The sequence below is a fragment of the Diabrotica virgifera genome, chromosome 7 (assembly GCF_917563875.1).
Source record: "Diabrotica virgifera virgifera chromosome 7, PGI_DIABVI_V3a".
Classification (NCBI taxonomy): Eukaryota; Metazoa; Arthropoda; class Insecta; order Coleoptera; family Chrysomelidae; genus Diabrotica; species Diabrotica virgifera.
The window spans coordinates 213622966-213650268 of record NC_065449.1 but is presented as its reverse complement, the minus strand read 5'-3'; the positions used below and the strand labels follow the sequence as shown (position 1 = coordinate 213650268).

Sequence of the window (27303 nt, the reverse complement as noted above, 5' to 3'; positions counted from 1 at the left end):
AGGGTACCTACATGAAGAGAAAACCAAATACATGTGCATCAACAGACAAATGGGACGAGATAGAATAGGGCAAAATGTTACGATATACCCATATAACTTTGAAAGAGTGGAGAGTTTTAACTACCTCGGAGCAACAATCACTGCAGATAACGATATCACGGAAGAGATTAAAGGGAGAATTCAGGCAGCAAACAGATGTATGTATCTTCTTCTTTAGGTGCCGTGTCTGTATTCAGACGTTGGCCGCCATCATGTTTACAATTTCCTGAAATCTCTCTCTATCGGCTGCTGCGCGAAATAATTCTTCTACTGTGCAGCCACACCATTGTCTAATATTACGCAGCCATGAAAGTTTCTTTCGACCAATCCATCTCTTTCCCTCCACTTTTCCTTGTATTATAAGGCGAAGCAGATGGTATTTAGGTCCTCTAATTATATGGCCGAAATATTCTGTTTTTCTCCTCCTTATGATGCTTATGAGCAGACGTTCCGAATTCATCATTTGAAGAACATCTTCATTGGAAGTGTGCGAAACCCACGATATCTTTAGGATTCGTCGATAGCACCACAATTCGAATGCTTCTATTTTGTTTAGCATTGTGGTTTTTAATGTCCATGTCTCACAACCATACAATAGGATAGACCACACATAACATTTCAGCACCTTCTTTCGAATATTCATCGACAGGTTTCTATTACATAAAACTGTTTTCCAGGTCATAAAAGCCTTCCGTGATATTTCGATCCTAGTTATTATCTCTTCATCAGAGTCACAATTTACATTTAACCAACTGCCAAGGTACTTGAAATGATTTACCCGTTCTAACTCCTCTCCATCAAGAGAAAGCTGACCTTGATCTATATTAATCTTTCCAACGGCCATCCACTTTGTTTTTGAAATGTTGATTTTAAGGCCTCTCCGATAGCTTGCTTCACTGACTAGGTTTAGTAGTGTCTGAAGATCTTGTAAATTTTCAGCAAGAATGGCTGTATCGTCAGCGTATCTAATATTGTTGATTACTTCTCCGCCTAGCCTTACTCCCTCTTGTCTGTCATCCAAAACCTTGTCGTACTCCACGTTTTATCGGCAGTTTTTCAGTACGACTGTCTCCAATTTGGATAGAGGCTACTTGATTGTAATATAAGTATTTCAGCAGTCTTATATCGTAGTGTCAAGTCCTGCTGCCTGCAGGCAATCGAAAAGTGATCATGTTGTACTCGGTCGAATGCCTTGTCGAAGTCGATGAAACAAACATAAACGTTCTTTCGGAATTCACAACTTTTTTGTAATAGAACGCGCATACAAAATAGTGCTTCTCTAGTTCCTAGACCATTTCTAAATCCAAATTGCTTATTACCTATTCTAATTTCGCACAGAAGGAATACTCGGTTTTGTATAATACGTAAAAGTATCTTAAGTGTGTGACTCACCAAACTGATTAGTCTAAAATCGCTGCATTTGGTGGGCCTGCTTTTCTTTGGTAATGTTATAAACAGTGACTCCAACCAATCATCTGGTATTTTTCCTTCGTTGTAAATTTTGTTAAAGAAAGTAGTCAAGTAGGTAATGTTTTCCTCATCCAAAAGTTTAAGTAGCTCAACAGGGATTTGATCTGGTCCAGGTGCTTTATTGTTTTTGGCTTGTTGTATTGCTTTTATGACTTCTGACTTCAGTATACTGGGACCTCTGTCTAATTGGTTGTCACAGGTAGTATTTGGAGCATTTTCTCGAGAAGCATCGTCAAAAAGGTCACTGATGTGTCTCTCCCATTCTTTGCACTGTTGTTCGTGATCACAAATTTTTCCGTCTGCGATTTTAAGTACGTGAGCATTTTTCTGTTTTCTAATTCCGGAGGTATATTTAAGTTTCTTGTGGAGGTCGAAACTGTCATGCTTTTTTTGGAGGTCTTCTATTTCTTTACATGAATTCTCGAGCCAGGATTCTTTGGCCTGTTTAATTTGTCTTTTTATGAGTTTGTTAATTTTGAGATGTATGTATAGCCTCCACAATACTATTAAATATAAGAGCATAACACGAGCATCAAAGATCAGAATATATAAAACAGTGATTAGACCGGTGCTCATGTATGGGTGTGAGACATGAACGCTGACAAAAGCAATGGAAAGAAAACTTAGATGTTTTGGGAGAAAAATCCTCAGAAGGATCTTTGGACCATATCACGACCCTAATAGCAACCACTACTGAATGAGAACAAATGCTGAGGTCAAGCAGATGTATAGGGCGAATGACATAGTCCAAGAAATTAAATCCCAGTGTCTAAGATGGGCTGGTCATGTTCATAGACTCCCTAATAACCGCCTTACCAAACTGATCTGGAAGGAAGCCCCCACAGGAAGAAGGCCCTTAGGACGCCTACGAATGCGATGGAGAGACAATATATGGTCAGATCTAAGAACAATGGGGCTACCCACTGACCCAACTATCATGGACGACCGTTCGAGATGGAAGCGAGTTGTGTAGTCAGCCAAGACCCACCCTGGGTTGTAATGGTACCAGAAAAAGAAGAAGATTGTATAACTCCTATCTTCCTAAGGTCCTCTATTATCTGGCTCTCCCATCTCGTTTTGTGTGTTCCTCGCGGTTTACCTATTACTGATTTCCAGTTCGTAGTTTTCTTGATAACTGCTTCTGGATCTCTTCTTTCTAAATGTCTCATCTATCTGAGTTTTTGCACCTCGATAAATCTGACGATGACTTCTGCTTTCGAAACTTCTCTTATTTCATAGTTTATCGAAAGGTATCGAATGCAGGTAATTCCTCTCTCTCTCTCTCTCTCTCTCTCTCTCTCTCTCTCTCTCTCTCTCTTGTCGTTTCCCCATTACTGAGGATCGTGATTTCTTCCAATATTCCTGACAATGTTTCTCCATTGGTCTCTATCTTCAGCTGCTCTAAGAGCTTCGCAGAATGAGTTTCCAGCTGAACGCTTTATTTGGTCAGACCATCTAGTTGGTGATCGTCCTCTTGATCTTCTCCCCGGAACGTTTCCAGAAACAATTAATCTCTCTAAACTGTCGTCACCTCTGCGAATCACGTGACCAAATAATTGCAGAATTCGCTGCAGACATATTGTGGACAGCCATTTTTTAATATTGAGTTGGTTTAGAATGGAAACGTTTGTCCTATGAGCTATCCAAGGTATGGGTAGCATTCTTCTCCAGCTACAACATCTCAAAGGCATCAATTTTTTGTCGCTCGCATGCGCGAAGAGTCCAAGTCTCTGCTCCGTATAGAAATATTGAGAATACAAGGGCATTCACCAGTCTCATCTTGATATTTTGAGAGATAGATCTGTCTTTCCAAACTTTAGTTAGGCGACTCATCGCATTTTTTGCCATACCAATACGTCTCCGAACTTCTGCTTCACAGTTACCATCGTTAGTTATACTAGACCCGAGATAGAAAAAAGGTGTTTACTACCTGGTATTCCTGTAACATGTTAGTCAGTTGAATAGTGTCGAATCTGTCGACCACCATTATTTTTGTCTTAGATTTATTGATTTTCAGATGGTGATCCCTAGATAATATTAATAATCCTATTTTTACTTGTAGGTTATTTTTAATAATAAAACTAGCAGTTATTATGGGAATAACATTCATTGTGGACACAGTGTCTGGATTCGTCGACTTGAACAATGCAGGGACTTTCTGGAGAAATTTTGAAATAGTTATTGACTGCATCAATTGTTTACAAGGTATTTAAACTAAATAGTGTGCTTATAAAAACCACACTCGTATAATATAATGTTTATAAAAACCACACTCCTATATATGTTTATATCTACAAGCAAAAGTAATTTTTACTGAGTAATAAATTATTTATATAAATGATAAAGCATGAGGTAACATGATATTCCAAGTTTTATAGTTTTAAGGAGATTGAAGGTGTGTAACTATCATATCAATTATAGGTATAAATTATGATATGAGTATATATCCTGAAATAACTTTATCATATTACCTTATTTATTAAAACAGAGTAGTTTATTGACCTATTAGTTCAGAGAAATAAGGAAAAAAATATCCTGTTGGTGACACAACCCCCTCCAGACCGAAACCAAATTTTTTGAGTAGTATGGACATCTATATTAATAACCTATATGTTTCCTGCAGCCGATTTTGATGATATACATAGTTATTAACAAATGAAGATCAAAAAAACGGTAAATTTTCGCTTTTTTCATCTATAACCAAAAAGTTAAGTATTTTAAACAAATTTGAGAGTGAGAAACTCATAAATCGTATAAAAAAACTTCAATATGACGTTCGCTGAATATATGTCTAACCTTATTGGTTGCTTAGAAAATTGCAAAATAAATCATAAATTTTGAGTTTTTATAAATATTCACAACTTATGTAAAAATTAACTTAAAACGTTCTTATTACACGGAATGCTGGGACTTCTGGTGCTTAAGTCATATCTTAAATTTCAAAGCAATTGGTCAAATAGTTTAAAAGGTATTAAATTTGTTTATCCCAAATTAATTTTTTTTGCAACGCTATAAGTCAGAAAATGATGAAGTAACACTAATACTTTAGATAACACTAATACTTTAGATAGTTTATGAAAGAAGAAGATTTATACTATTAATTTAATTAAAAAAAATAACAAAAAATAATTCTAAATACGGCAAAAATTATTTTGCAAAAACATGTGAATTAAAAAAAGGGGGGCTAACTTCGTCCCTAATTGTCCTCAGATAAATGTTTTTCTTTCTAAATGTGTATAAAATTCAGTCTTTCCAAATATGAAAAAATAATTTTTCTACGGGTAACGGTTAAAAAGTTATTTTCATTGTTTATAAGTAAGGAAAAAATCGACGTGTTTTTCAAAATAATTTTACACTGTTTAACATTACTTTTTGTCATTTTTTTGTAATTAAGTCCATAGTATAAATGTTCTTCTTCCATAAACTGTCAGAAGTCTTACTGTAACCTCATAGTTTTCTGACTTATAGTGTTGCAAAAAAAAAATGAATTTAGGATAAACAAATTAAATAACTTTAAAACTATTTGACCAATTGCTTTGAAATTTAAAATGTAATTTAAACACCAGAAGTCTTAGCAATTCATGTAATACGAAGGTTCTAAGTTAATTTTTACATAAGTTATGAATATTTATAAAAACTCAAAATGTATGATTTATTTTGCAATTTTCTAAGCAACCAATAAGGATAGACATATTCAGTGAAAGCCATATTGAAATTTTTTAGACGATTTATGAGTTTCTTACTCTCAAATTTTTTTAAAATGCTTAACTTTTTGGTTATAGACGAAAAAAGCGAAAAAGTGCAATTCCGTTATCTGTGATGGCACCAACGAAGTGATTCACGAACCATTGTGTCCAGTCTGAACACAGGTTTACATTGGGAAAAAAAAGTGTACCAGTTTTTTATGACGGGAAGTGTACATTGTATCAATAAAGTATAATTCTCTCTCTCAAGTCAATGTTGATTTTTTATAGAAGTTTGCAACTCCATTAAAAAAGTAAGAAGGTCTCATTCGTGGAGAGACTTTTTAGGCAACGAAACACGATGTCAGCCAAGCTGTTCACAGCAGTTCGGGAGTATGCTTTTAAAAGACAACATCTCTTACAAGATACAAAAATTGATACAAGACCGTGCTAAATACCGACGAAAATATGCACTCAACAGCAAATACTCAGAATTTAGATTCACTATTAAGAGGATCGGTACGTATTTTCGGCTGCAATGCTATTCAAATGGGGATTCATTTTTTTCGAATCCTGAGAAAACTAATAAGTATTTTTGAAAAATTTAAACGCAGAATGAAAGATCACGTTATTAGCGAGGGCCGAAAGTCCCTGAGAACTTCTATAATGTTTATTTTAATAAGTTACAGGGGTGAGAAACTAAGAGAAAATTTAGTGTGATTTTTAATTTCAAATATATCATTCAAAATAAACTTTTTACTTATTCTAAGGGACTTTCGGCCCTCGGTAATAATTTAGTCTTTCATTCTGCGTTTAAATTTTTCAAAAATATTTATTGGTTTTTTCAGGATTCGAAAAAAATAAACACAATGCCGTGGTAATATTTTCCAAATCTATCTTTGTCTTACAACGCACTCAGCCGAATATATTGTCAGCATATATTGTCAGTCAGACACTGACAATCAGTGACAATTTTAAATTTTGAATATTTGACATTACATCGGGAATATGTTGAGTTATTGATTAAATATTATAGAAATATAGTGTATTTGATAAATAATTGGTTTAAGACGTGAATTTAATAAAAAGTTATTTATTGTGTATTATTTGTGGAAGATCCAAGCAGAGAATACATCAGGATAATATATTCTGTGATCCAAGTATTTTGTTGTTAAAGATGTTCAAAATTTAAGCGTTCCATAACAATATATTATTAAAAAATCACTTTAACACTTTTCCTCTTTTCTCGATTGAGTATTAGTCTTTGTTGTACAAATAAATTATTACAATCACTGAATACATAGTTAGTGAAAAAATTATCACATTTATTAACTGAATTAATAATTTCCAATTATAAAAATAACAGTTATCCAAGAACATTCAAAACCCATCTCTTTAAATTAATGATGACATTTTCAAGTAGAATGACATTCTAGTAATGTTTACATATCCATACCAGTGTGAATTTTACTACACGTAATTTGCCGTGTAAAGACAGAAAAAGTAGAGATACACGTAAAATATTTGTGAATTATGTACCCATAGCCTTAAGCTGAAAACTTTATTAAAAATCTTTTACAACTAACTCCAATGAGCTATGACATGGACTAAAGATGTTGCACTGGATTTAATACTAGGAATAGACTACCTGTTACCACGGTTCAATATGTAACAGGTAACAGGTGCCATATCCATAAAGAGGAGAGAGGGTTGTGCACGTCCTCCTCATATTTTCAATATATATTTAAAGAACTTTTGAAGATCTGCAAAAAGAAATTAGAGTCATTTTTTGCTTGTAGATAATATATTTCCCCCCATGTACATATATTTTAGTTTTATGTTCCACTGTTTTGTTATTATGAGAGTGTAGTCTATTGTTATAGGTACTTAATTATAGTTTCATGTCCTACTGTAAAAATTCTTTGTTTGCGTTATTGTTATTTAAAATACTTTAATCTACAACTAATTGGCTATCATAAATTTTAATAGAGAAGTTATTGTACAGAATTCTTTAAATTAAATCTATACTGGTACTGTAGGCACAGACTGCGCGCTGCAATCTAAAAGTAATCCCCCAGTGCGACAGAGAAAAGCGTTTGTAAACAGAGTTTGCATCTCTTTCAAATCGACGTAGTTTATCCAATGATGTTGGGCACGATGTTGGGTTTATCGACTACGTGACTTTCTCACTGCCGCCGATTGGAAAGAGATAGGTATAGGTACATACCCTAATTACAAACATTTTATCTGTCTCACTGGGGGAACAGTTTTAGATTGCAGCGCGCAGTCTAGGTAACTATTATGTCTATGGTTTAAAGTTAAAGTTTTGGCTGTTTTCCAAATACACATAGCAGGTATAAATCATTTCTTAGTTTAAAGTTTTGCATAATATGATGATTATTTTGATAGGTAAAGTAAAACAAATATTTAATTTTTTATTTTATGTTTTGGTATTTACTAAAACTACCTACAATATATATTTTAAATAATATTTCTTTATATACGATCATAATTTTCGATACAGTTTCCACCTCAAATGTTTTTGTTTATGTTATATTAAATATATTGCCTACTTTACTTCACATATTTCTTATTAAATAACGCCTGCATATTTAGGTGCCTGCCCGAATGTTGGCAAAGTTATCAGAGTATACAAATACCGAAGATCTTATTTATTAGTAAAACAACGGTAAAACCATTAACAACTTTTTTTCACATACACCTGTGATGAATATTATTGCATCCTGGTCTTCCTTCAGACAAATAAGCAATTATAATGTCTTATAAGTTTTGTCCAATGATCCCTTCTTGAACATTAAGTCTTGCACAAGGCACTAATATGCATAATTTTGAGCAATATACTCTGCTTTCACCTCAAATATTGGACTAAAATAAAAGCAAAGGTCTTCCTTCCTATAAGTTAAAGCCTCATTACTGACATTATTTTGCCAGTAGAATTGAAGTAAATGGTCAAACAAAAACGTCTGAACAACGACATTACAACTGAAACCAGGGGATTCATTGAGTTCTTGTTCTTCTTCTCTTAGTGTCGTGTCCACTACTGAACGTTCATATTGGCTATCAAAATTTTATTCGCCCCAGCTCTGAAGGGAGACCACTTACGTAGATTACAAAGTCATGATGTTCTTTTTTGACTAGGACTCCTCTTTCCACATATTTTGCCCTGCAGAGGTGGAGGACCCCGTATCGAAACTCATAAAAATACGAAAATATTCAAATTTTCGTATTTTTACAATTTTTACTATTTTGGATTACTTCGCTACTTTACTATTGAAGCCACTGATATTTATTCTCATATTAGAAGAGGTAGTAGTTGTAAAACAAGTAATAATAAAAAAGGATACCAAATGGTCATGGAAAACAAAGAAACAAAGATAGTATGCTACGCCAACGACACAAATCTGATAGCAGAGAATGAAAAAGATTTATTACGAATATTACACCAGTGTAATACCAAAGCCAAGGAATTTGACATAGAAGACTAATATTGACTAAAAAGAATAACCGCAAAAATACAACAAGAGAGAACAAGAAGTAGTAAGATTAGAAATTTATACAGAGTACAAAACATTAATGAACGGATACAATAAAGAAAATGAGAATGGAACACCTATATTAGTCGAATAGAAGAGAATATAGTTAGAATAGCCTGGGATAAGTCGTTAATTGAAGGAAGAAGCACAGGTCGTCCATGTAAAAGGTGTAATGATAATATTCCACTGGGGTAGAAGGTGACGTCTAAGAAAAACAGACAAAAAAGTAGAAGAAAAAGAAGACGATTCTACCGCCCAGGTTCCTATGAATGTCTTCATTTCTATTCTTCTTTTTCTTCTTATTAACTTGCATAACAACTCATGGTGAGTCTTTGCCGCATCCAATATAGCTCTCCATCTTCTACCATCTTGCGCTTTGTTTTCCCATTGTTGTATCTTGTACCCCAATCCTAGATAAATCGGCTTGAACATCATCTTTCTGTCCTTTTCTGGGACGGCCTACTGATCTTCTACCGTCTGGTCTCTGGTCAAAATGTAGTGTCTTTTACACTCTGTCTGCCTCTGATCTTATCACATGACCTGTAGTCCAGGGCGCATCTGTTTTGTGATGGACGTTGAGAGGCGACTCATATTTTTTTGCAGAAATTACTTGGAATTAACTCATATAGCAATAATTAAGTTATCCTCCCACTCAAAAAGGCCCGGAATATTGTTTAAATAATCAAAATGTCAAAAAATGAAAGAAAAATTCGATTTTTTTCTTCGTTTTTTGATTATAACTTTAAAAGTATTTACTTCCGAGAAAAGTTGCACTGACATAAAAGTTGCGTAATTAAATTTACTACAATAGAGGATTAGTTAAAAATTTTAAAAATTGTTACCCTTCGTTGCAAAATAGCAATAATTGTGAAAAAACCATAAAAAACAAGTATTTGCATTTTCCGTTTTTAAACCATTTATGCTACACTTTGGACGTTCATATTTTACCCAGAAAAATGTTATGATATAGTAAAACAATACTGTAAATTTAATTAAGATCAGTTTAATAGATTTTGCAAAATAAATTTTGCAATCCAGCTTTCGCAAAACAATTCATTTTTTCAAAATGTTGCAGGACTGAAAATAAAGCAGATAGCAAATTTAACTTTTTTTCCATATAGAAGAGTACTTTACCTTCCATTTACAATTTGCAAAATTAAAATCGGTTAACTACTACGGCGTCAAGATTTTTTTTAAATAAACATTAATTTTTGGTGCTACGGGACAGTGGTGTTCGATTCACACAAGTTGATTTCCACCAAAATTTCTTCCAACCTTTATCTATAATATTATTTTTTTACTCTATATTTTGTTGTATTTTGATATTTTAATTCCACAAAAATCAAACTAATTTGATTATTGTTTGTGAAATATTGTTTAAACAATTGCATATGCTTAAAAATAATAAACTTTTATTTTCTAAGTTAAAATATATGAACAAAAAAAATTCCTGACGCCGTGGTAGTTAACGGATTTTAATTTTGCAAATTGCAAATGAAAGAAGCTGTATTTTTCTATACGTAAAAGAATTCAACTTGCTGTCTGCTTTATTTTCAGTCCTGCAACACTTTGAAAAAATGAATTTTCTTTGCGAAAGCTGGATTGCTAAATTTATTTTGCAAAGTCTATTAAACCGATCTTAATACAATTTACAGCATTGTTTTACTATACCATAAAGTTTTTCTGGGTGAAATATGAAGGTCCTAAGTGTAGCATAAATTGTTGAAAAACGTAAAATGCGAATATGTACTTCTTTTTTTTTTATAGTTTTTTCGCAATTATTGTTATTTTGCAACAAGGGTGACAATTTTTAAAATATTTAATTAATCCTATATTGTAGAAAATTTAATTACGCAACTTTTATGCTAGTGCAACTTTTCTCGGAAATGAATACTTTTAAAGTTATAATCAAAAAACGAAGAAAAAATCGAATTTTTCTTCATTTTTTAATATTTTGATTAATTAAACAATGTTCCGGACCTTTTTGAGTGGGAGGATAACTCAAATATTATTATATGAGTTATTTTCAAGCAATTTCTGCAAAAAGATATGAGTCATCTCTCAACATCCAAATGTACTAATATTTTTACAGATGCGCCCTGGTCTACTGCCCAGCTTCTTTTTAGCAACTTGGATCTTAATAATGATGATTTAGTAGGGAGTTTAATGCTCTATTCCCCACAGCTATCCAGTCCTATTGTACCAAGAAATGTTTACTGTTTATGTTACTGCTAATGTTTAACTTTGTGAAAAAAATATGTACGTATATATCATAACTTCTCTTATAAAATTTATTAACAAATTATTTTGTACGTCTTTCTGTTCTCTTTCTAGGTGTCGCCATTTTTATCATCTTCCTCTGCAAGAGATCAATTTATGTTGATTTTTTTAAGACTCCAACGGGCTCACGAATATACGAAGACTATTCTTTAAACAAGTATTGTTGTTTAAAAACTACTAATACATAGCAGTGGTATGAGTAGACATAAAAAGAATGTAGTCTTCCCAACTTTTAGAATGAGAGGACATCTAGGAAACATTTTTTTGCTGAAATTTATATAAATGTAATACTTTTTACTGAAACGTGTTATAATATTATGAGCATATTGCTTATGTAGACAGGAAAAATATATCCATTGTTGGTACGGTAGAAGTTGATGTATGTATACTGGAAACATAAATTTTAAAATAAATTTGTTTTAAAATTTCTCTGTTTTCTGACACATTTTTTTTGACATGACCAGTATATCTCAATATTTCTGACGTCATTAGTTTCATAATATCTGACTGGTTTTATAATTCTTTCAATTTCCGATTAATTTTCACTCTGTTTTGTTCTGTCGACCATATGTTTAAAGATATAGTAGTAAAAGTAGATCAAAGTTATAGTAGTCCATTCTAACATTCTATTCTATTTTGTCACGTCGTCCTGTTCTTGTTGTAGGCATACACGGTGATTGATTAGTGGGGTAAACCTCAATAGATCCGCTATAGTAATAGATAGCAACAAAGTTAATAACAAAAATTGTAGCCAACTTTGAGTTTCACATTACAAAATTAGTTAGAATGTTACAGGGTGTTCGATAACGCAGTGGCAGACCAAACTTAAATGTGTTAGGAGGTAATTTTGAACATCTTATACAGGGTGTTTCATTGGGAAACGGAAATACTTTAATGATGAATAGAGGTCAGCAAGGCGGTTCTAGGTATACTAAATTTTTTGCCCTACCGACTTTTATATCCAAGTTACAGGGTGTTTTATAGATTTTGCTCATTTCTTTCCTAAGCCATAACTTTAGAACCACCCTGTATATTTTTTTAATATTTGGTACACATATCTCTCAATCAAAACCCAAACAACCGACATACTAATCACAAGAAAAATCCAGGTCCGTATTAACAAAAAATTATAAAATAATTGTGACCTTAAAAAAACACCCTGTATATTGAAATTTTGAAAATCTGTTTGCATATTTGAAAAGAGCACAAAAAACTAAGTATAATAGTTCGCTTCGATGTTTCGGCCAGACAATTTTTTGGCTTTAATTTTGAAATTATATTGATTTTTTTTTAAAACTCCACATTAAAAAGCAGGTATTATTAACTTTTAATTATAAATTATTAAATTTATTGAATAAATACTCATTTTAAAATAAATCAATATTTATTTACCACATTGGAAAGACCCAATTATTAATCACAAGAAAAATCCAGGTCCGGATTAACAAAAAAACATGAAGTAATTTTGACCTTGAAAGAACACCCTGTATATTGACATATTCAAAAATGGTTTGCACATTTGAAAAGACCACAAAAATCCGAGTTTATAGATTCACTTTGATTTTTTGTGCAAAAATTTATTAACTTTAATTTTGAAATTAAATATATTCAAATTTTTCTTCTTCTTCAGGTGCCGTCCTCGTTCCGAAGTTTGGCTATCATCAAGGCTATGCGTATTTTTGATACCGTAGATCTAAATAATTGGCAGCTGCTGCACTTGTACCAATCTCTTAAATTCTTCAACCATGAATGTTTTCTTCTGCCAATGGATCTTTTACCTATTATTTTTCCCTGAATAATTAATTGTAGTAGCTGGTACTTTTGTCCCCTCATTATATGTCCCAAGTATTGCAGTTTGCGCTTTTTAATAGTAAGCGCAAGTTCTTTTTCTTTCTGCATTCTTCGCAACACTTCCATGTTTGTCACTCTCTCTGTCCACGATATTCTCAGTATCCTGCGGTACATCCACATCTCGAATGCTTCTATTTTCCTTGTATCGATCTTTTTCAGTGTCCAAGCTTCCATTCCATAGAAAAGAACTGACAGCACGTAACATCTCATGAGGCGAATTTTAAGATTTAAACTTAGCTCTCTTCCGCATAAAACTGTTTTCATTTTGGTAAAAGTAGCTCTAGCTTTTTCTATTCTGATCTTGATTTCTTCAGAGTTGTCGTTGTTTTCATTAATAACAGTTCCCAGGTAATTATATTTTCTAACACGCTCAATTCTTTGATCATGTACGGTTATGTCAGAAAAATTTTGTGGAGATTTCGACACCATCATTATTTTTGTTTTTTTGATGTTAAGTGATAAACCGAACTTTTCGCTGCACTCTACTATTCTGTTTATCAGTGTTTGGAGATCTTCCGGGGTGTCTGCTATTAATACTGTGTCATCAGCGTATCTCAAATTGTTTATTAAAGTGCCATTTATTTTAACCCCTATATCTCGGTCAGCAAGGGCTCTGTTTATAATATCTTCAAATTTTTAAGAACCCTGAAATTAATAAGCAGGTTTTTAAAGCACTTTTATTAATAAAGCATTCAATTTAATGAATAAATACCAATTTTAAAAATAATTAGTTATTATTTACAGCATTAGAAGGGCTTACTTATTAATCACAAGAAAAATCCAGGTCCGTATTAACAACAAAATACAAAGTAATTCTGACCTTGAAAAAACACCCTGTATATTGAAATTTTTAAAATACGTTTGCACACCTGAAGAGAGCACGAAAAACTAAGTTTAATGTCCCGCTTTAATTTTTTGTGCAGACAATTTAATGACATTACTTTTGAAATTATATCGAAATTTTTATTATGAGTTCCCAGAGTTCTAAAAAATTTCGACATAATTTCAAAATTAAATTCATTAAATTGTCTGGCCAAAAAATTGAAGCTAACGATTAAACTTAGTTTTTTGTGCTCTTTTCATACCTATGTGCAAACGGGTTTTGAAAATTTCAATATACATGGTGTTGTTTCAAGGTTACAATTACTTTATATTGTTTTGTTAATCCGGACCTGGTTTTTTGTTGTGATTTGTAAGTGAGTCATTCGAATGTCATAAATACGTATTGGTTATTTTTAAAATGGGTATTTACTTAATAACTTTAATAATTTATTGTTAAAAGTGCTTTAAAAATCTGCTTTTTAATTTCAGTGTTCTTAAAATTATCAATATATTTAATTTCAAAATTAAAGTCATTGAATTTCCTTCACGAAAAATTAAAGCAAACCGATCAACTCAGACTTTTGTGGTCTTTTCAAATGTGCAAACAAATTTTGAAAATTTCAATATACAGGGTGTTGTTTCAAGATCAAAATTACTTTATTTTTTTTGTTAATCCGGACCTGGATTTTTCTTGTGATTAATAATTTAGTCGTTCCAATGCGGTAAATAACTATTGATTAATTTTAAAATAAGTATTTATTCAATAGCTTTAATTATTTATAATTAAAAGTTAATAATACCTTCTTTTTAATGTCAGAGTTTTTAAAAAATTCAATATAATTTTAAAATTAAAGTCATAAAATTGTCTGGCCAAAAAATTGAAGCGAACGATTAGACTCAGTTTTTTGTGCTCTTTTCAAATATGCAAACAGATTTTCAGAATTTCAATATACAGGGTGTTGTTTTAAGGTCACAATTACTTTATAATTTTTTGTTAATCCGGACCTGGATTTTTCTTGTGATTAGTATGTCGGTCGTTTGGGTTTTGGATGACACACATGTGTACCAAATATCAAAAAAATATACAAGGTGGTTCAAAAGTTATGGCTTAGGAAAGAAATTGGCAAAATCGATAAAACACCCTGTAACTCGGTTAAAGAAGTCGGTAGGGCAAAAAATGTAGTATACCTAGAAGAGCCTCGGTGACCTCTATTTACAATTAAAGTATTTCCGTTTCCCAATGAAACACCCTCTATAATCAAATATTAAAAATATTTTATTAAAAGTAGCTTTTAATTTTTTTAAACAATTTTTGTTTTTGCAAAATGTATTACTAATAAATTATTTTTTGTTCTTTATTTGTTACATTGTTACATTTAGGTACATACAAAAGTAGTGTTTACCTAATTGTCTTCAGACAATGTTGTATTTTGTGTTTGTGTGTTTTTTGTTAAATTTATTACTAATAAATTATTTTTTTTTATTTATTTGTTACATTTACATACAAAAGTTTTTAATTGTTTCAAAAATGTAGCATGTTATGGTTGTGTTTTTTTTTTGGAAAATTTATTACTAATAATATTTTTTCTTTCTTTATTTGCTACATAGTAACATTGATTAATGGATTGATAATCAGTAATCGTCAATTGTCACTTCAGTCATGTCTAACTTAAAATTTGGAAAAATTTGGACACCTAAAATAATTTCCTCTGAAAAATTAAAATATCTCGAAAACTAATAAATTTGGACATAGGGAATGTTATATAAAAACTAAAGTACGGTAATGGTACTTTTTAATAGTGATATAAAATACAGGGTATTCCTTTTAAAATTACTGAGAAAATAATGTACTTGCGTTTTGACTCACCCTGTACTCGATATAAAGAAAATTAGCAATGTCAATCATTTCTGAAAATTTTGACAATAAATAAAAAAATATGGCATTAATAAACCGTTGCTGTTGTGCTTATTTTTATTTATACAGGGAGTTGAACTTGTTACGATTTTCATATAAAATTGGTTATAACTTTGTAAATACCCTGTATAATATAACAAATATTTATATTTCTGTGATGGAGGAGTTAACAGGATTTTCAATATAAAATAAATTGGTCTGCCACTGTGTTATCTAACACCCTGTAACATTCTAACTAATTTGGTAATGTGAAGCTCAAAGTTGGCTACAATTTTTGTTACTAACTTTTCTTGCTATCTATTACTATAGCGGATCTATTGAGCTTTACCCCACTAATCAATCACCCTGTATATTTTGTTTTTTCTTTATTGCTTCGTAGGCCAACTTCTTTGGCTATTCTATCGCCATTTGCATATGCAGCGAAAGCCAGTATAGAATGGTATATTGTTTTTCCCATGATGTTCTTCAAAATGTCGCTCTTTGTTAGTTTTTCACATGATGTTATAAAGCAAAGTCGGTAGTTTTCCTTTAATGATTACTGTACTTTTATCCCTCTACGCAAGCGTTTGTAAGTTTAAATGTGTTTGTCTTGATTGGATATTCCAGGAGGTGACTCCGAATGGTGGTTTGTTAGTATCCTGAGAAGGAGGGCGTCTTCAGAAGGTATCCAGAAGAGAAGATTTTGGTAACGATTCTTTTCAGATTTTTTTTGAGTTATACTAGTGACTGAATTGAATGGAATTATTTGAATTAATGAGTGGACGAATTTATTTATGAATTTTGACTCTATAGTCCATTCTTTCACGGTTTTTGCTCTAAATTTTAAAGAACCGCTTAGATTGACGAAATTTGGCATGGGTATAGCTTACATGTCAAAGAAAAAAAGTGATATTGTGCCAATGTGTGCTTTTGCCCTGGGGGTGACTTTCACCCCCTCTTGGGGGTGAAAAAATATATGTCCAAAATAAGTTCGGAAATGGGTAAACTGACCAATTTTAAGTAACTTTTGTTCTATAGAGCTTTTTCGACAAGTCAACACTTTTCGAGTTATTTGCGAGTGAATATGTTCATTTATCAACAAAATAACCACATTTTTAGACGGTTTTTCGCAAATAACTCAAAAAGTAAGTATTTTGTCGAAAAATACGTACTGTGGATCTCGTAGAATCAGAGTTATAGCCAATGAAAAATAGATTCATATTCACCAAATTTCAAATAGAATATTTCGACGTGGAATATCCAAAAAATTAAGCACTTTTTGGGAAAAGCCCATTATAGCTTTTTTTAAAGTGTTTTAAAAAATCTTTATTTCTGTTTTTACAAAAAGTTTCTAGCATTAAATTTAAGCAAGTTACGCTCAAAATAAAGTTGGTCCCTTTTGTTTTTGCAAAAAAAAAAATCGGGAAGACCAACCCCTAATTAGCAACTTAAATGAAATTAATCGTTACCGCTCCACAAATTATTTTACTTATGTTGTGTTTATATGATCTGTAAGTTTCATCGATTCAAAGTGCTTATTTTTAAAAAAATTTGGTTTCAAATAAATTTTTTTAAAATTAAAATTTTGAAAAATATGCTTTTTTTCAAATAACCTAAAAATTGTTAGAGATACCAAAAATCTCGAAAAACAAAAAAAGTCAGATTTGCTTTTCTGAATATGATTTTATTTTTTGTTTTTGTGTTAGACAAAAATTGATTAAGGTTTGGTGTTTCTAAATTTGCATATATTCGTGATCAGTGACTCGTTCAACCCCTTTTAACTACAGCCTTTCAATAATAAGGACTTTGAACCGATAAAACTTACAGATCATATAAACAATATATACACGAGTCAAGAAACTTGTGAAGTCGTAACGATTAAGTTCATTTAAGATACTAATTAGGGGGTGATTTTCTCGATTTTTTTACCAAAACCAAAAGGGACTAACTTTATTTTGAGCGTAACTTGTTTAATTTTGATGCTAGAAATTATTTTTATAAAACAAAAATGAAGCTTTTTTTAAACACTTTAAATAAGTTGTAATGAGTTTTCCCCGGAATGTGCTTCATTTTTGGTTATTTCACGTTATAGTATTCCATTTGGAATTTGACGAATATGAACCTATTTTTCATTAGCTATAACTCTGCTTCTACTAGGTGTAGAGACGTGATGTATACACCATTTTTTTAAATTTTTTACAGGCTATATTTTTTCTAAGAATGTTTTTTCGACAAAATACTTACTATTTGAGTTATTTGCGAAAAACCGTCTAAAAGCGTGGTTATTTTGTTGAAAAAATGAACATATTCACTGCCAAATAACTCGAAAAGTATTGACTTAGTGAAAAAACTCTATAGATCAAAAGTTACTTAAAATTATCCAATTTATCCATTTCCTGACTTTCTTTGGACGAATATTTTTTCATCCCAAAGAGAGGGTGAAAACCACCCCCAGGGCAAAAGCACATATCGGCACAATATCACTTTTTTCTTTGACTTGTTAGCTATGTGTACGCCAAATTTCATGTCAATCCAAGTGGTTCTTTAAAACTTAGAGGTTTTGCAATATTTTACCGTTAAAGAACGGACTACTACATTTGCATTGAGAACAGCTGAGGCTGTAACCTCCCTATGGACAGAGATTTTAACTTGTGAAATTGGGATCGGAAAACCACAAAAAACGGATCCCTCCGTATCCGTGTGCAAAGCTTGAAGTGGGATAATTATCTAGGTATACGGTAAAAATAGTTCCAGTATTGCAAAGACTGCCCTAGAGTGGAACCCCCAAAGAAAAAGAAAAAGGGGTAGCCCAGCACAAACTTGGAAAAGATCCATCATGGACGATAGGAGGTCAAGGAAAGTTTTGGCATGAGGTGAAGGCCTTAGCGAAAAATAGAACCCGATGGCACGTTTTGACTGAAGCCCTATGCTCCACTTAGGAGTTCAAGAACATTATACCTATATAAATATATACGGTAAAAAACAGGACAGGTGTTGTCTCCAGTGTGAGGATGTATCGTGTAAAGAAGTTCGAAAGATTGGTAGTTTCCTTTGGGATGTCGTACTAATATATTCCATAAGATGAGCAGACAGTTTTGAGTATATTTTAGGCTCGGAAGTTTTGGCCTCTGATGGTTGAATCTCCCAAGTATAGTAGAGATGTTCGTTAGTTATTCGGTATTAGGATGGAGGGGATGTCGCATCGTTCGTAGTTTACTTTACGTAGAATACTTCTTTCCAACGATAGTAGCTGTGGTGACAGGTTCCGAATGAGCGAGGTGTAGATATGTATTGGCCTTTTATTCAATCAGGAGCCAGATATAATTATGTTTTGTATGTGCGAATAAGTGTTTTCGTAAGCGTCTATCCGAATTTTCTTCATAAAACGTTGAGTAGGCTGATTTTTTTCTGACCCTGTAATAGGTAGTGATCAGAATTTTCTCCAGTTTAGTGTTTTGGTAAACACCACACCTAGATACTCGATCTGATCCCTGAATATGAGTCGGTCGCGCATAGCCTCAGTCCAATTCTTCCTTCCTAATAATTAACATCACGTTACAGTACCTTTTTCAGGTCCATATTACTTCAACCCAATTTCTTGGACCAACCTATCCATCTGATTTTCTGGAAAGCTGTGATATCCATGCCAAACTTCGTTTAATTGGTTTTGTCGTTGTTTAAGGCGTATGCGAACTTAACACGCTCAAGTTTCAAATGTTCAGGTCATTTTTGCTTTGGGTGTGACCATCGTCGTACGTCCACTCTACCCCAAAGAATTTCGTTACTTTTCATAACAAAAGGGCCTTGTACAAGTCCAAGTGTTTTGTAGTTCTTCTCATATGTAAGACGTTGACTGCCACGGCAAATTTAAGCAATCTGGCCAAAAATAACAAATTTATTTAATCACATTATATTACTCCGAGATAACTCGTAGTTGGCGTCCTAGAAAAGAATGCAATCTACGAGTTATCTCGTAGTTGACAGTCAACGTGTTAAAATACTGTATAGCTAAATACAATATATTTTAAAATTGTGATAAGCATTTAATAACTAGCAGTGATTTTTTTCAAATATAAAGTAAGTTTATTTTATTCATCTTTTTGTTGTTTAGTATTCCAGTTTTGTTATTATGTGTCGCCTTCGTTTTTGTTTGTGTCTTGTATCCCTATTGTAAATATATTTGTTTATACATACGAGTTTACAATTAATAATAATTTTCCCCGTATCTGCACTTGCATTAGTCCTGGAAGGTGCCTACGTATTTAAAAAAGACATAATGTATTACTTCAAGACACATTTTGGCAAAAAATATGAAAAAAATGTTCCCTTAGATGTTCTTTAAAAGTAGGGTGGCGGTAAATTAGAAAAAGTATTTTTTAAATTGATTAAAGATATAAAATGTGCAGCTTAAATTGCCTAAATTAAATAAAAAAAAACAGTTGATCCTTTTTGGCGGGAGCAATGTAAATAACGTTCACTGAGCTTTTACAAGCACCTAGAAATAACACGTACATTTTGGAGTCACCATAATATCACTTACATTTTTTAAAGAAAATTCATATTAAAAGAATGGTATGATCAATGTAAAAGTTTATTCTGTTTAATTATTTATTGGTCAAAAAGTATTTGCAGAAGTCGTATTCGAGTCCAAAGGATCACATAAAAGTGGCATACAGAAGAACCCAATATACTGGCATAAAAAAGCCTGAAGCCTAAACACAATTATGTCTTCTTCTTTTTCTTCTTCTCTTTTCTTCTTCTCATATAGCTTACGTATAGTTATAATCTAATACTTTCAGGTCTTTTCTACATGTTTTTATCAGGAACCGAAGTTTTATTACTTGTTATTCTTTCTTCTTTTTTATAACAGGTTAACAGAGCAAGTAGCATTACTACTTCATCTTTTAACGTACCAGGGCTCTCCTTTATTGGTTGTGTTTTTTTCTGCTGTTGTATGTTTTGATATACAATTATTCTTGTATATATTCCTTCCATATTCGAACCATTTCTTCCGTTTCGTTATATAGAATGTAGTGATATTGTGTTTGTCTTTTTCTGCTTCATGATTTGGATTACGTCTTTAAGGGCCGGTTACTCGAACGCTAATCAAGAAGTTGATTATAATTAAGTCCCCTTAACAACCATCAAATAACAAAATCCGTTGTTCGTACACCAATCAGTTGATTGTAATCAATTATGTTAATTATCATTATGATAATTGGTTGATTAACTAATTATTAATTATTAATTAACATAACAATAATTATTAACATAATTGATTAATTAATCAATTAATCTCATAATTGTAATCAATTATGTTTTCAGCAACCCAAACAAAGTTGACATTGACAGTTGGTGACAGTAATTAAATATTTGATAATGATCAGTTGATTCCATTTTTGATTAACGTTCGAACAACCGGCCCTAAGTTGAACTTTATGGATTTCTCTACTAGTTGTCTTAATATGAAGATCTTGTCGATTAGTCGATTGTAGATATGTTGGTCATAAAGCCTTGTTGTTCTTCTGATATGTCTACGGTGTTAATTAACTTCTGTAACAAGGTTTGGAGTGGAGCAGCATTTTAGAGTTTTTTCATTGTTATATTAGATATTTTGTATTGTTATGCTTGTTCTCCATTTTTGTAGTAAGGTACCTAAGTAATTTAAATTTCTGTTATATTGATATTTCAGATCGACTAGATCTGAGATAGTAAATAGATTTCTTACGGGAATTGCTGTCGATTGGATTAAGAAATATATTATCATATGTAATAAAAATAATACATTCTAATAAATTATAATAAAAGAATCATACCAATAATATAATTATTTCTAAGATTTTTCCTACGATTCTTTTTATATTTGCTTTAGAATAATATATCACCTTTTAGACATATTTTTGCACATCTACATATTCTTTATAATGCATTGACCGAGAACTTTTTAAATCTAATAGCCCGGGAGGTAGTGTCAAACTTAACCGGAGCATTTTAGCATGGCTTTCTTTTTATTTAGTTAGCTCTTCCAAAGCTTATTAACAAATGATATGTCAGCTGGCCCAAAACCGGGAATTTTAGACAAGAAAAGGTAAAATGTGAAACTTGATGGAAAAACGCTACCACTTATATGTCAAATATTTATCTCTGTGACTTACGTGTATAATAGCCAAGAATACCTAGCTACTGGCTTTCACCCAGACGACTCGGGTTCAAATCCTGGCCCTGAAAATCTTTTTTGTTTTTAAAATTGACATTTTGATTTGAAAAATAATATAATTATTTTTTGATAATACCACGTTTTTATTATTTATACGACACAATATAAAAAAGTCTATGTCTTTTATAGAATCGTAAACTTTGCATTTGATCATATAATATTCAGCTGACGCTTTTTTCTTACAATCTAAAATTCATTAATTAATGATTTATACTTTTTAGTCTTTGCCAAACTACATAGTTCATGAATATTTTTTTATTATTAACTAGCTGACCCGGCAAACTTCGTACCGCCTTAGAACTAAAAAATAATGTTTAAAAGTTAAATACCTAAAAATTTCCAGAAAGCCAAAAAATACTCAAAAATATTGGGTATACGTTTTTCTAATAAACAATATTGTTTTTGAGGTGTCTGCGTAAATAATGATTACTTATCAAATGCATAGTTTACGATTCGATAAGGGGCATACCGACAAACATTAATTGTTAGGTATATATTTATAGCGATACGCTTTAATTACTATTTTTGCTCATTTTAATTTAAATAATTTTTCTCAAAATTGAAATAATATGGGTCATATAAAAGTCACAGTTAATATACAAACCGGATGCTAAGAAAGACACGGTTTTACGAAACGAAATGCATCCCTAACCATATGGTTTTTGGTGTGTTCAGTTTAACAAAATGAATTCCCCACAAATTAATTACCATATCAGACCATATGTGTCAACAACTCACAAAGGACATGCATTCGAAACGTTTCTTAGAACTGCAGAAGTGTTTCTGTTTTTAAACGTCAGATCTAATTAATTTATTGCCCTCTTCGGGCCATATTGTAGAAAGGCATACATCGATATAATAGGTGTTGTGGTTTTAGTTAGTCTCTTCACACAATACGAACAACGCAGACACGCCCGCACTCTCGCTAACAATCGACCCTCTTCCGAGATATAGGCAAACACCTTTTTTGTTACCAAAATAAATAAATATTTTACTGTTCGTTTGTTACACTTATTTTTATTATTTCAAATAATTGTTTCCGTCAACATACACGAACGGAACATTATATATTATAGAGAACAAGGTAATATTTAGATTAATAAGGGGTTGGTGAAAGAAAAGTAAAAAATTAGGGTCCAAAAAATAAACACCTACCAAACTACCATACAACAACTTTGTTTATTAAGGAGATCAATCATAATAATATTATGATGATCAAATGCATAGTTTACGATTCTATAAAAGACATACAAACTTTTTTATATTGTGTCGTATAAATAATAAAAACGTGGTATTATCAAAAAATAATTATTTTTCAAATCAAAATGTCAATTTTAAAAACAAAAAAGATTTTCAGGGCCAGGATTTGAACCTGAGTCGTCTGGGTGAAAGCCAGTAGCTAGGTATTCTTGGCTATTATACACATAAGTCACGGAGATAAATAATTGACATATAAGTTGTAGCGTTTTTCCATCAAGTTTTACATTTTACCTTTTCTTGCCTAAAATCCCCGGTTTTGGACCAGCTGACACATCATTTGTTAATAAGCTTTGGAACACCTAACTAAATAAAAAGAAAACAGCCATGCTCCGGTTAAATTTGAGAATGGCTATAACAATATGAGCCCTGGCTATAACAATATGAGGGAAATTTTAATTGACAAATCATACCTGGATAACGTTCATGAGCCCTGAAGAAAATTTTTTGGGTTTGGATTGTGCTTTTTTGTGCAAGTAGAAATATGTAGCTAATGGTCTATTGTGTGAGCTAGTAGAAGTAATCTATGTATGTCAAGCAATCATTGAATGCTTTTTATATAGTCAAAAATGACCGATTAAAATAAACTTCCACTATGCCTTATTTTTTTTAAATACTTATTCCGTATTGTAAACCATTCTTATGGCTGACAAATAACAAAAACTATTTTAGATTATAAAGGGTCTAGCCGGTTAAAATAGTGAAAAACACCCAAACGATATTTTAAAAATAAAAATAATAAATATGTTCTACATCAAAAAGTATTCAACAAAAAAAATTACACACCTAGCCCACCCATAACCACCCAAAACATTAAAACGTATTTTTTAGTTTTTTTTTGGCGATATGTCCGGTTCTAGTCATTGTAGAAAATTATTTTTTCGTTCATTTTGTAGGATATTTTATTTTCTACAAAATGGAATTAAAAAAAATTGGCGCAAAATTTAAATTTTAAAACACTTTTGAAATTTTTAGAATGCGTTTAAAATGACTGGGCCTACTGTAACGCCGAAAAACATTTACTTTAAATATTTAAAAATATTGTTTTTATCACAAAAAATTTTTTGGTTTACCTACTTGAAAGAAATCAAGGCAAATAATGATTTTGAAAATTGAATGTGAGTCATAACGGTTAAGGAAAATACCGAAATAAGTAAAAAAGAATGGAATTTTTATGGAAAAAATGGAATTTTTATTTTGTTTTTAAAAAAGAATGTTTTTTCGTTATTTTTTAAAACGAATTTTAAAAATTTCAAAATTGTTAGAAATTTGAATATTACGCCAAAAATTTTGTAAAAAATACCATGTTGTAGAAGATATCGTCAAAAAACCAAAAAAGCACGTATCAATTTTCCGGTGGATGTAAACATTTTTGGTCGAATAGTTTTTGATGTAGAATAACATGGTATATCTATTTTTGAAATATCGCTGGGGGTATTTTTCACTATCTTAACCAGCTAGACCCTTTATGCCATTTATTTTAGTCGGTCTACATTTATATGTACTATTTTATTCCAATAATTTCAATGTTTTGTGTATTTTTTAGGTGTCTACATTTTCATCATTTTTATCTGCAAACGATCCGTCTACAACGACTTCTTGAAGAAACTGCACCTGCGACGAAGAGATGCTTACCTCAGTAACACAGAATCATTCACAACCTCTCAAACTCGAATCAGCTTAAAACATAGGAACGGAGTTAATAAATAAGCCAACTGTGATATTATTTAGTTTTAAATTTTATTTTAAACCTAATCCAATATTTTAAGTTGAAATTTTATTTTGAAAATTTTCGATTAGTTATCCAAAAATATCTCAATATACTAGGTATATACACAACATCGATTTACTGCAGCCAAACCTTTAAAAAGTGTTACATGTTTTCTAATTGCTTTTCATTAAATATAATTTTTTCATATGGATAATATAATCATCTTTTTTCCTGATTTTTGTCACTTCCGCCTGTACCTGCAGGGTCTGATTCCATAATTACATTTCTCCATAGGCTTCTATCTTGGGTCATACCGATATCAACCCCCTTTACCCATCTCCTCTAAGTCCTCTCTCAGCATCTCCCTCCAGGTCTTCTTTGGTATTTTTCTCGTACTCCAGCCAAGACCCTGCAGATCAGCAATTCTTCGTATTAAGTGATTAACTTCTCAACGTTGAACATGACCAAACGGTCTTAACTTATGCTGTCTCATTTCACCACCAATTCGTGCCACTCCTAGACTTCCCCTGTCATATTAATTATAAATTTGATCCTTTTTGTTACCCTAATTATTCATCTAACCATTTTCATGTCCACCAGAGGCATTCGCCGTACCTCTTTCTTTTTAACTAGGTACCCAATATTCAGTTCTGTACATCATGGCTGGTCTCATAGTCCTATTGCCGTTTTATATAACTTACACTTCATCCATCCAACCCTAATTCTAATGCATGTATCTCCATCTATAGCCCTGCCCTATTACTCTATAATACTTATTCTAGGTACTTAAAACTATAACTTTTCACAATCATTTCACCATACAAAGATATCTTATTTGTAGTAACACCATCTTTAAATGAGCATTCCAAATAATATGCCCCTCTGTTCCAATTGTGTTCACATTGGCTTTCACTATTTGCTACTAACACTACATCCTCAGCATACGTTAAGCACCAGGAATGTTACTATGTAGTTTCATTGTTATCTGATCCAGCACTAATGAGAATAAATAAGGACCAAACACTAAGCCTTGTTGCAATTCTACTTTCACGTGAAATTAATCAGTCTCTTTCACACCTGTCCTAATACTAATTGTTACTCACTCATACATGTATCTCACAATCTTTACTTTTCACCGGGAACTTATGTCCTATTGAGAACCCAGTACAGAATCTCTTGAAAAACTCTATCATATGCTTTCTGAAGATTACTCATATGCTTTCTTTTCTTAAAATCACTTCCCCAGGAATATCATCTGGTCCAACTGCTTTACCTTTCTTTATTTTTTTAACTTCTTGAACCATTTCATGGTTTGTTATTTTGGTGACCATTGCTGTTACTACATTCGTTAACTTAACTGACTCTTAAATTTGGTCACTAGGTACTTTAACATAAACGTCTCAAGTGAAAGGTTATTATCAAGTGAGACCTGAAATTGATTTGAAATACATGTCAAAAGAAGAAATTGGCGGTGATTTTAAATTTAATGAAATTAAAGTCTTTTAACAGCGATTTAGTTCCAGCTTGTCCTTCAATTTTTATTTTTTTTTTCGTGGCAAAAGTGGCAACAACTTTTCTAAAAACTCAATCCATATTAATAATAATTGTAAATATTTTTTTAATTTAAGTACTTTAGAACCATATTGTTATATTGTAGTTGTATTATATGTGATATATAAAGCGCTATTAAAAAAAATTAAATTGATTTTATTTTTTAAAATCTTTAATCGTTTAATATACTTTGATATGTACCAAAAATATGTATTATTAAATTAAATGTAATGTTAGTCATATAAAATTGTAAACCTATTTTAAAACAATAATAAAATATATTAAACATATTAAAAAATATTCAGTTTTTTCTATCTTCTTCTTTAAGTGACATATCCGCGACGAAGGTTCGCGATCATCATGGCTATTCTGATCTTCGAGGCAACTGCTCTGAACAAAATTGCCTTGAACTGCAACCAAACCATTCTCTCAGATTCTTTAACCAGGAAACGTGTCTCCTTCCTACGCTTTCCTGCCCTCTATTTTGCTTTGAATTATGAGAGTCTCCATTTAGTAGTTATATAATGTTCATATAGTATCGTATAGGTACTTATTTTTGCAGTGTATATAAATATAGATAATATAATAAAACCGTGTGCATTTGTGCATAGTATCTGTCTTTTTGGTTTTTGTGGTATCTTTAAAACAAAGAGCGATAAGTGAAAGTAAACTAAAACGGCATAAAACAAGGATATTTTACTGATACTGCAGCCTCAGATTTTTGATTACGCTGTTCAAGTAGTATGGTATAGTTAGACCCAAACCCAGACATCCAAAGTGAAAGTTAATCCTCCAACACCAAATTGTTCTATATGGTCCACATAATGTTCAGAAAAAAGTCACACCATTTTGAGCGTCGGGTTTGGGGGGGAGAGGGGGGAGAAATCTGTAAATTCGTAGTTTTTTACGTTTTTCGTCAATATTTCTAAAACTATGCGCTTTAGCATGAACAACCTTCTATACAAAATTATTCT

The 27303-nt window shown here is 31.7% G+C and overlaps 1 protein-coding gene across 3 annotated transcripts in view; it reads left to right on the top strand.

Moving 5' to 3' along the window:
- Positions 1–25570, top strand: part of LOC114331211 (probable G-protein coupled receptor Mth-like 6) — a 102877-nt gene extending 77307 nt beyond the window's left edge. Inside the window, exons 6-8 of one of the 3 annotated variants that reach the window (XM_028280706.2) lie at positions 3572–3714; positions 11081–11183; positions 24614–25570. In XM_028280706.2, the coding sequence (XP_028136507.1) occupies positions 3572–3714; positions 11081–11183; positions 24614–24710 (343 nt within the window). In that variant the 3' untranslated portion in view covers positions 24711–25570. Of the gene's footprint in view, positions 1–3571; positions 3715–11080; positions 11220–24613 lie in introns of all 3 variants that reach the window. The other 2 variants (XM_028280708.2, XM_028280707.2) reach the window with 2 other exon arrangements.
- The last annotated feature ends 1733 nt before the right edge of the window (positions 25571–27303 follow it).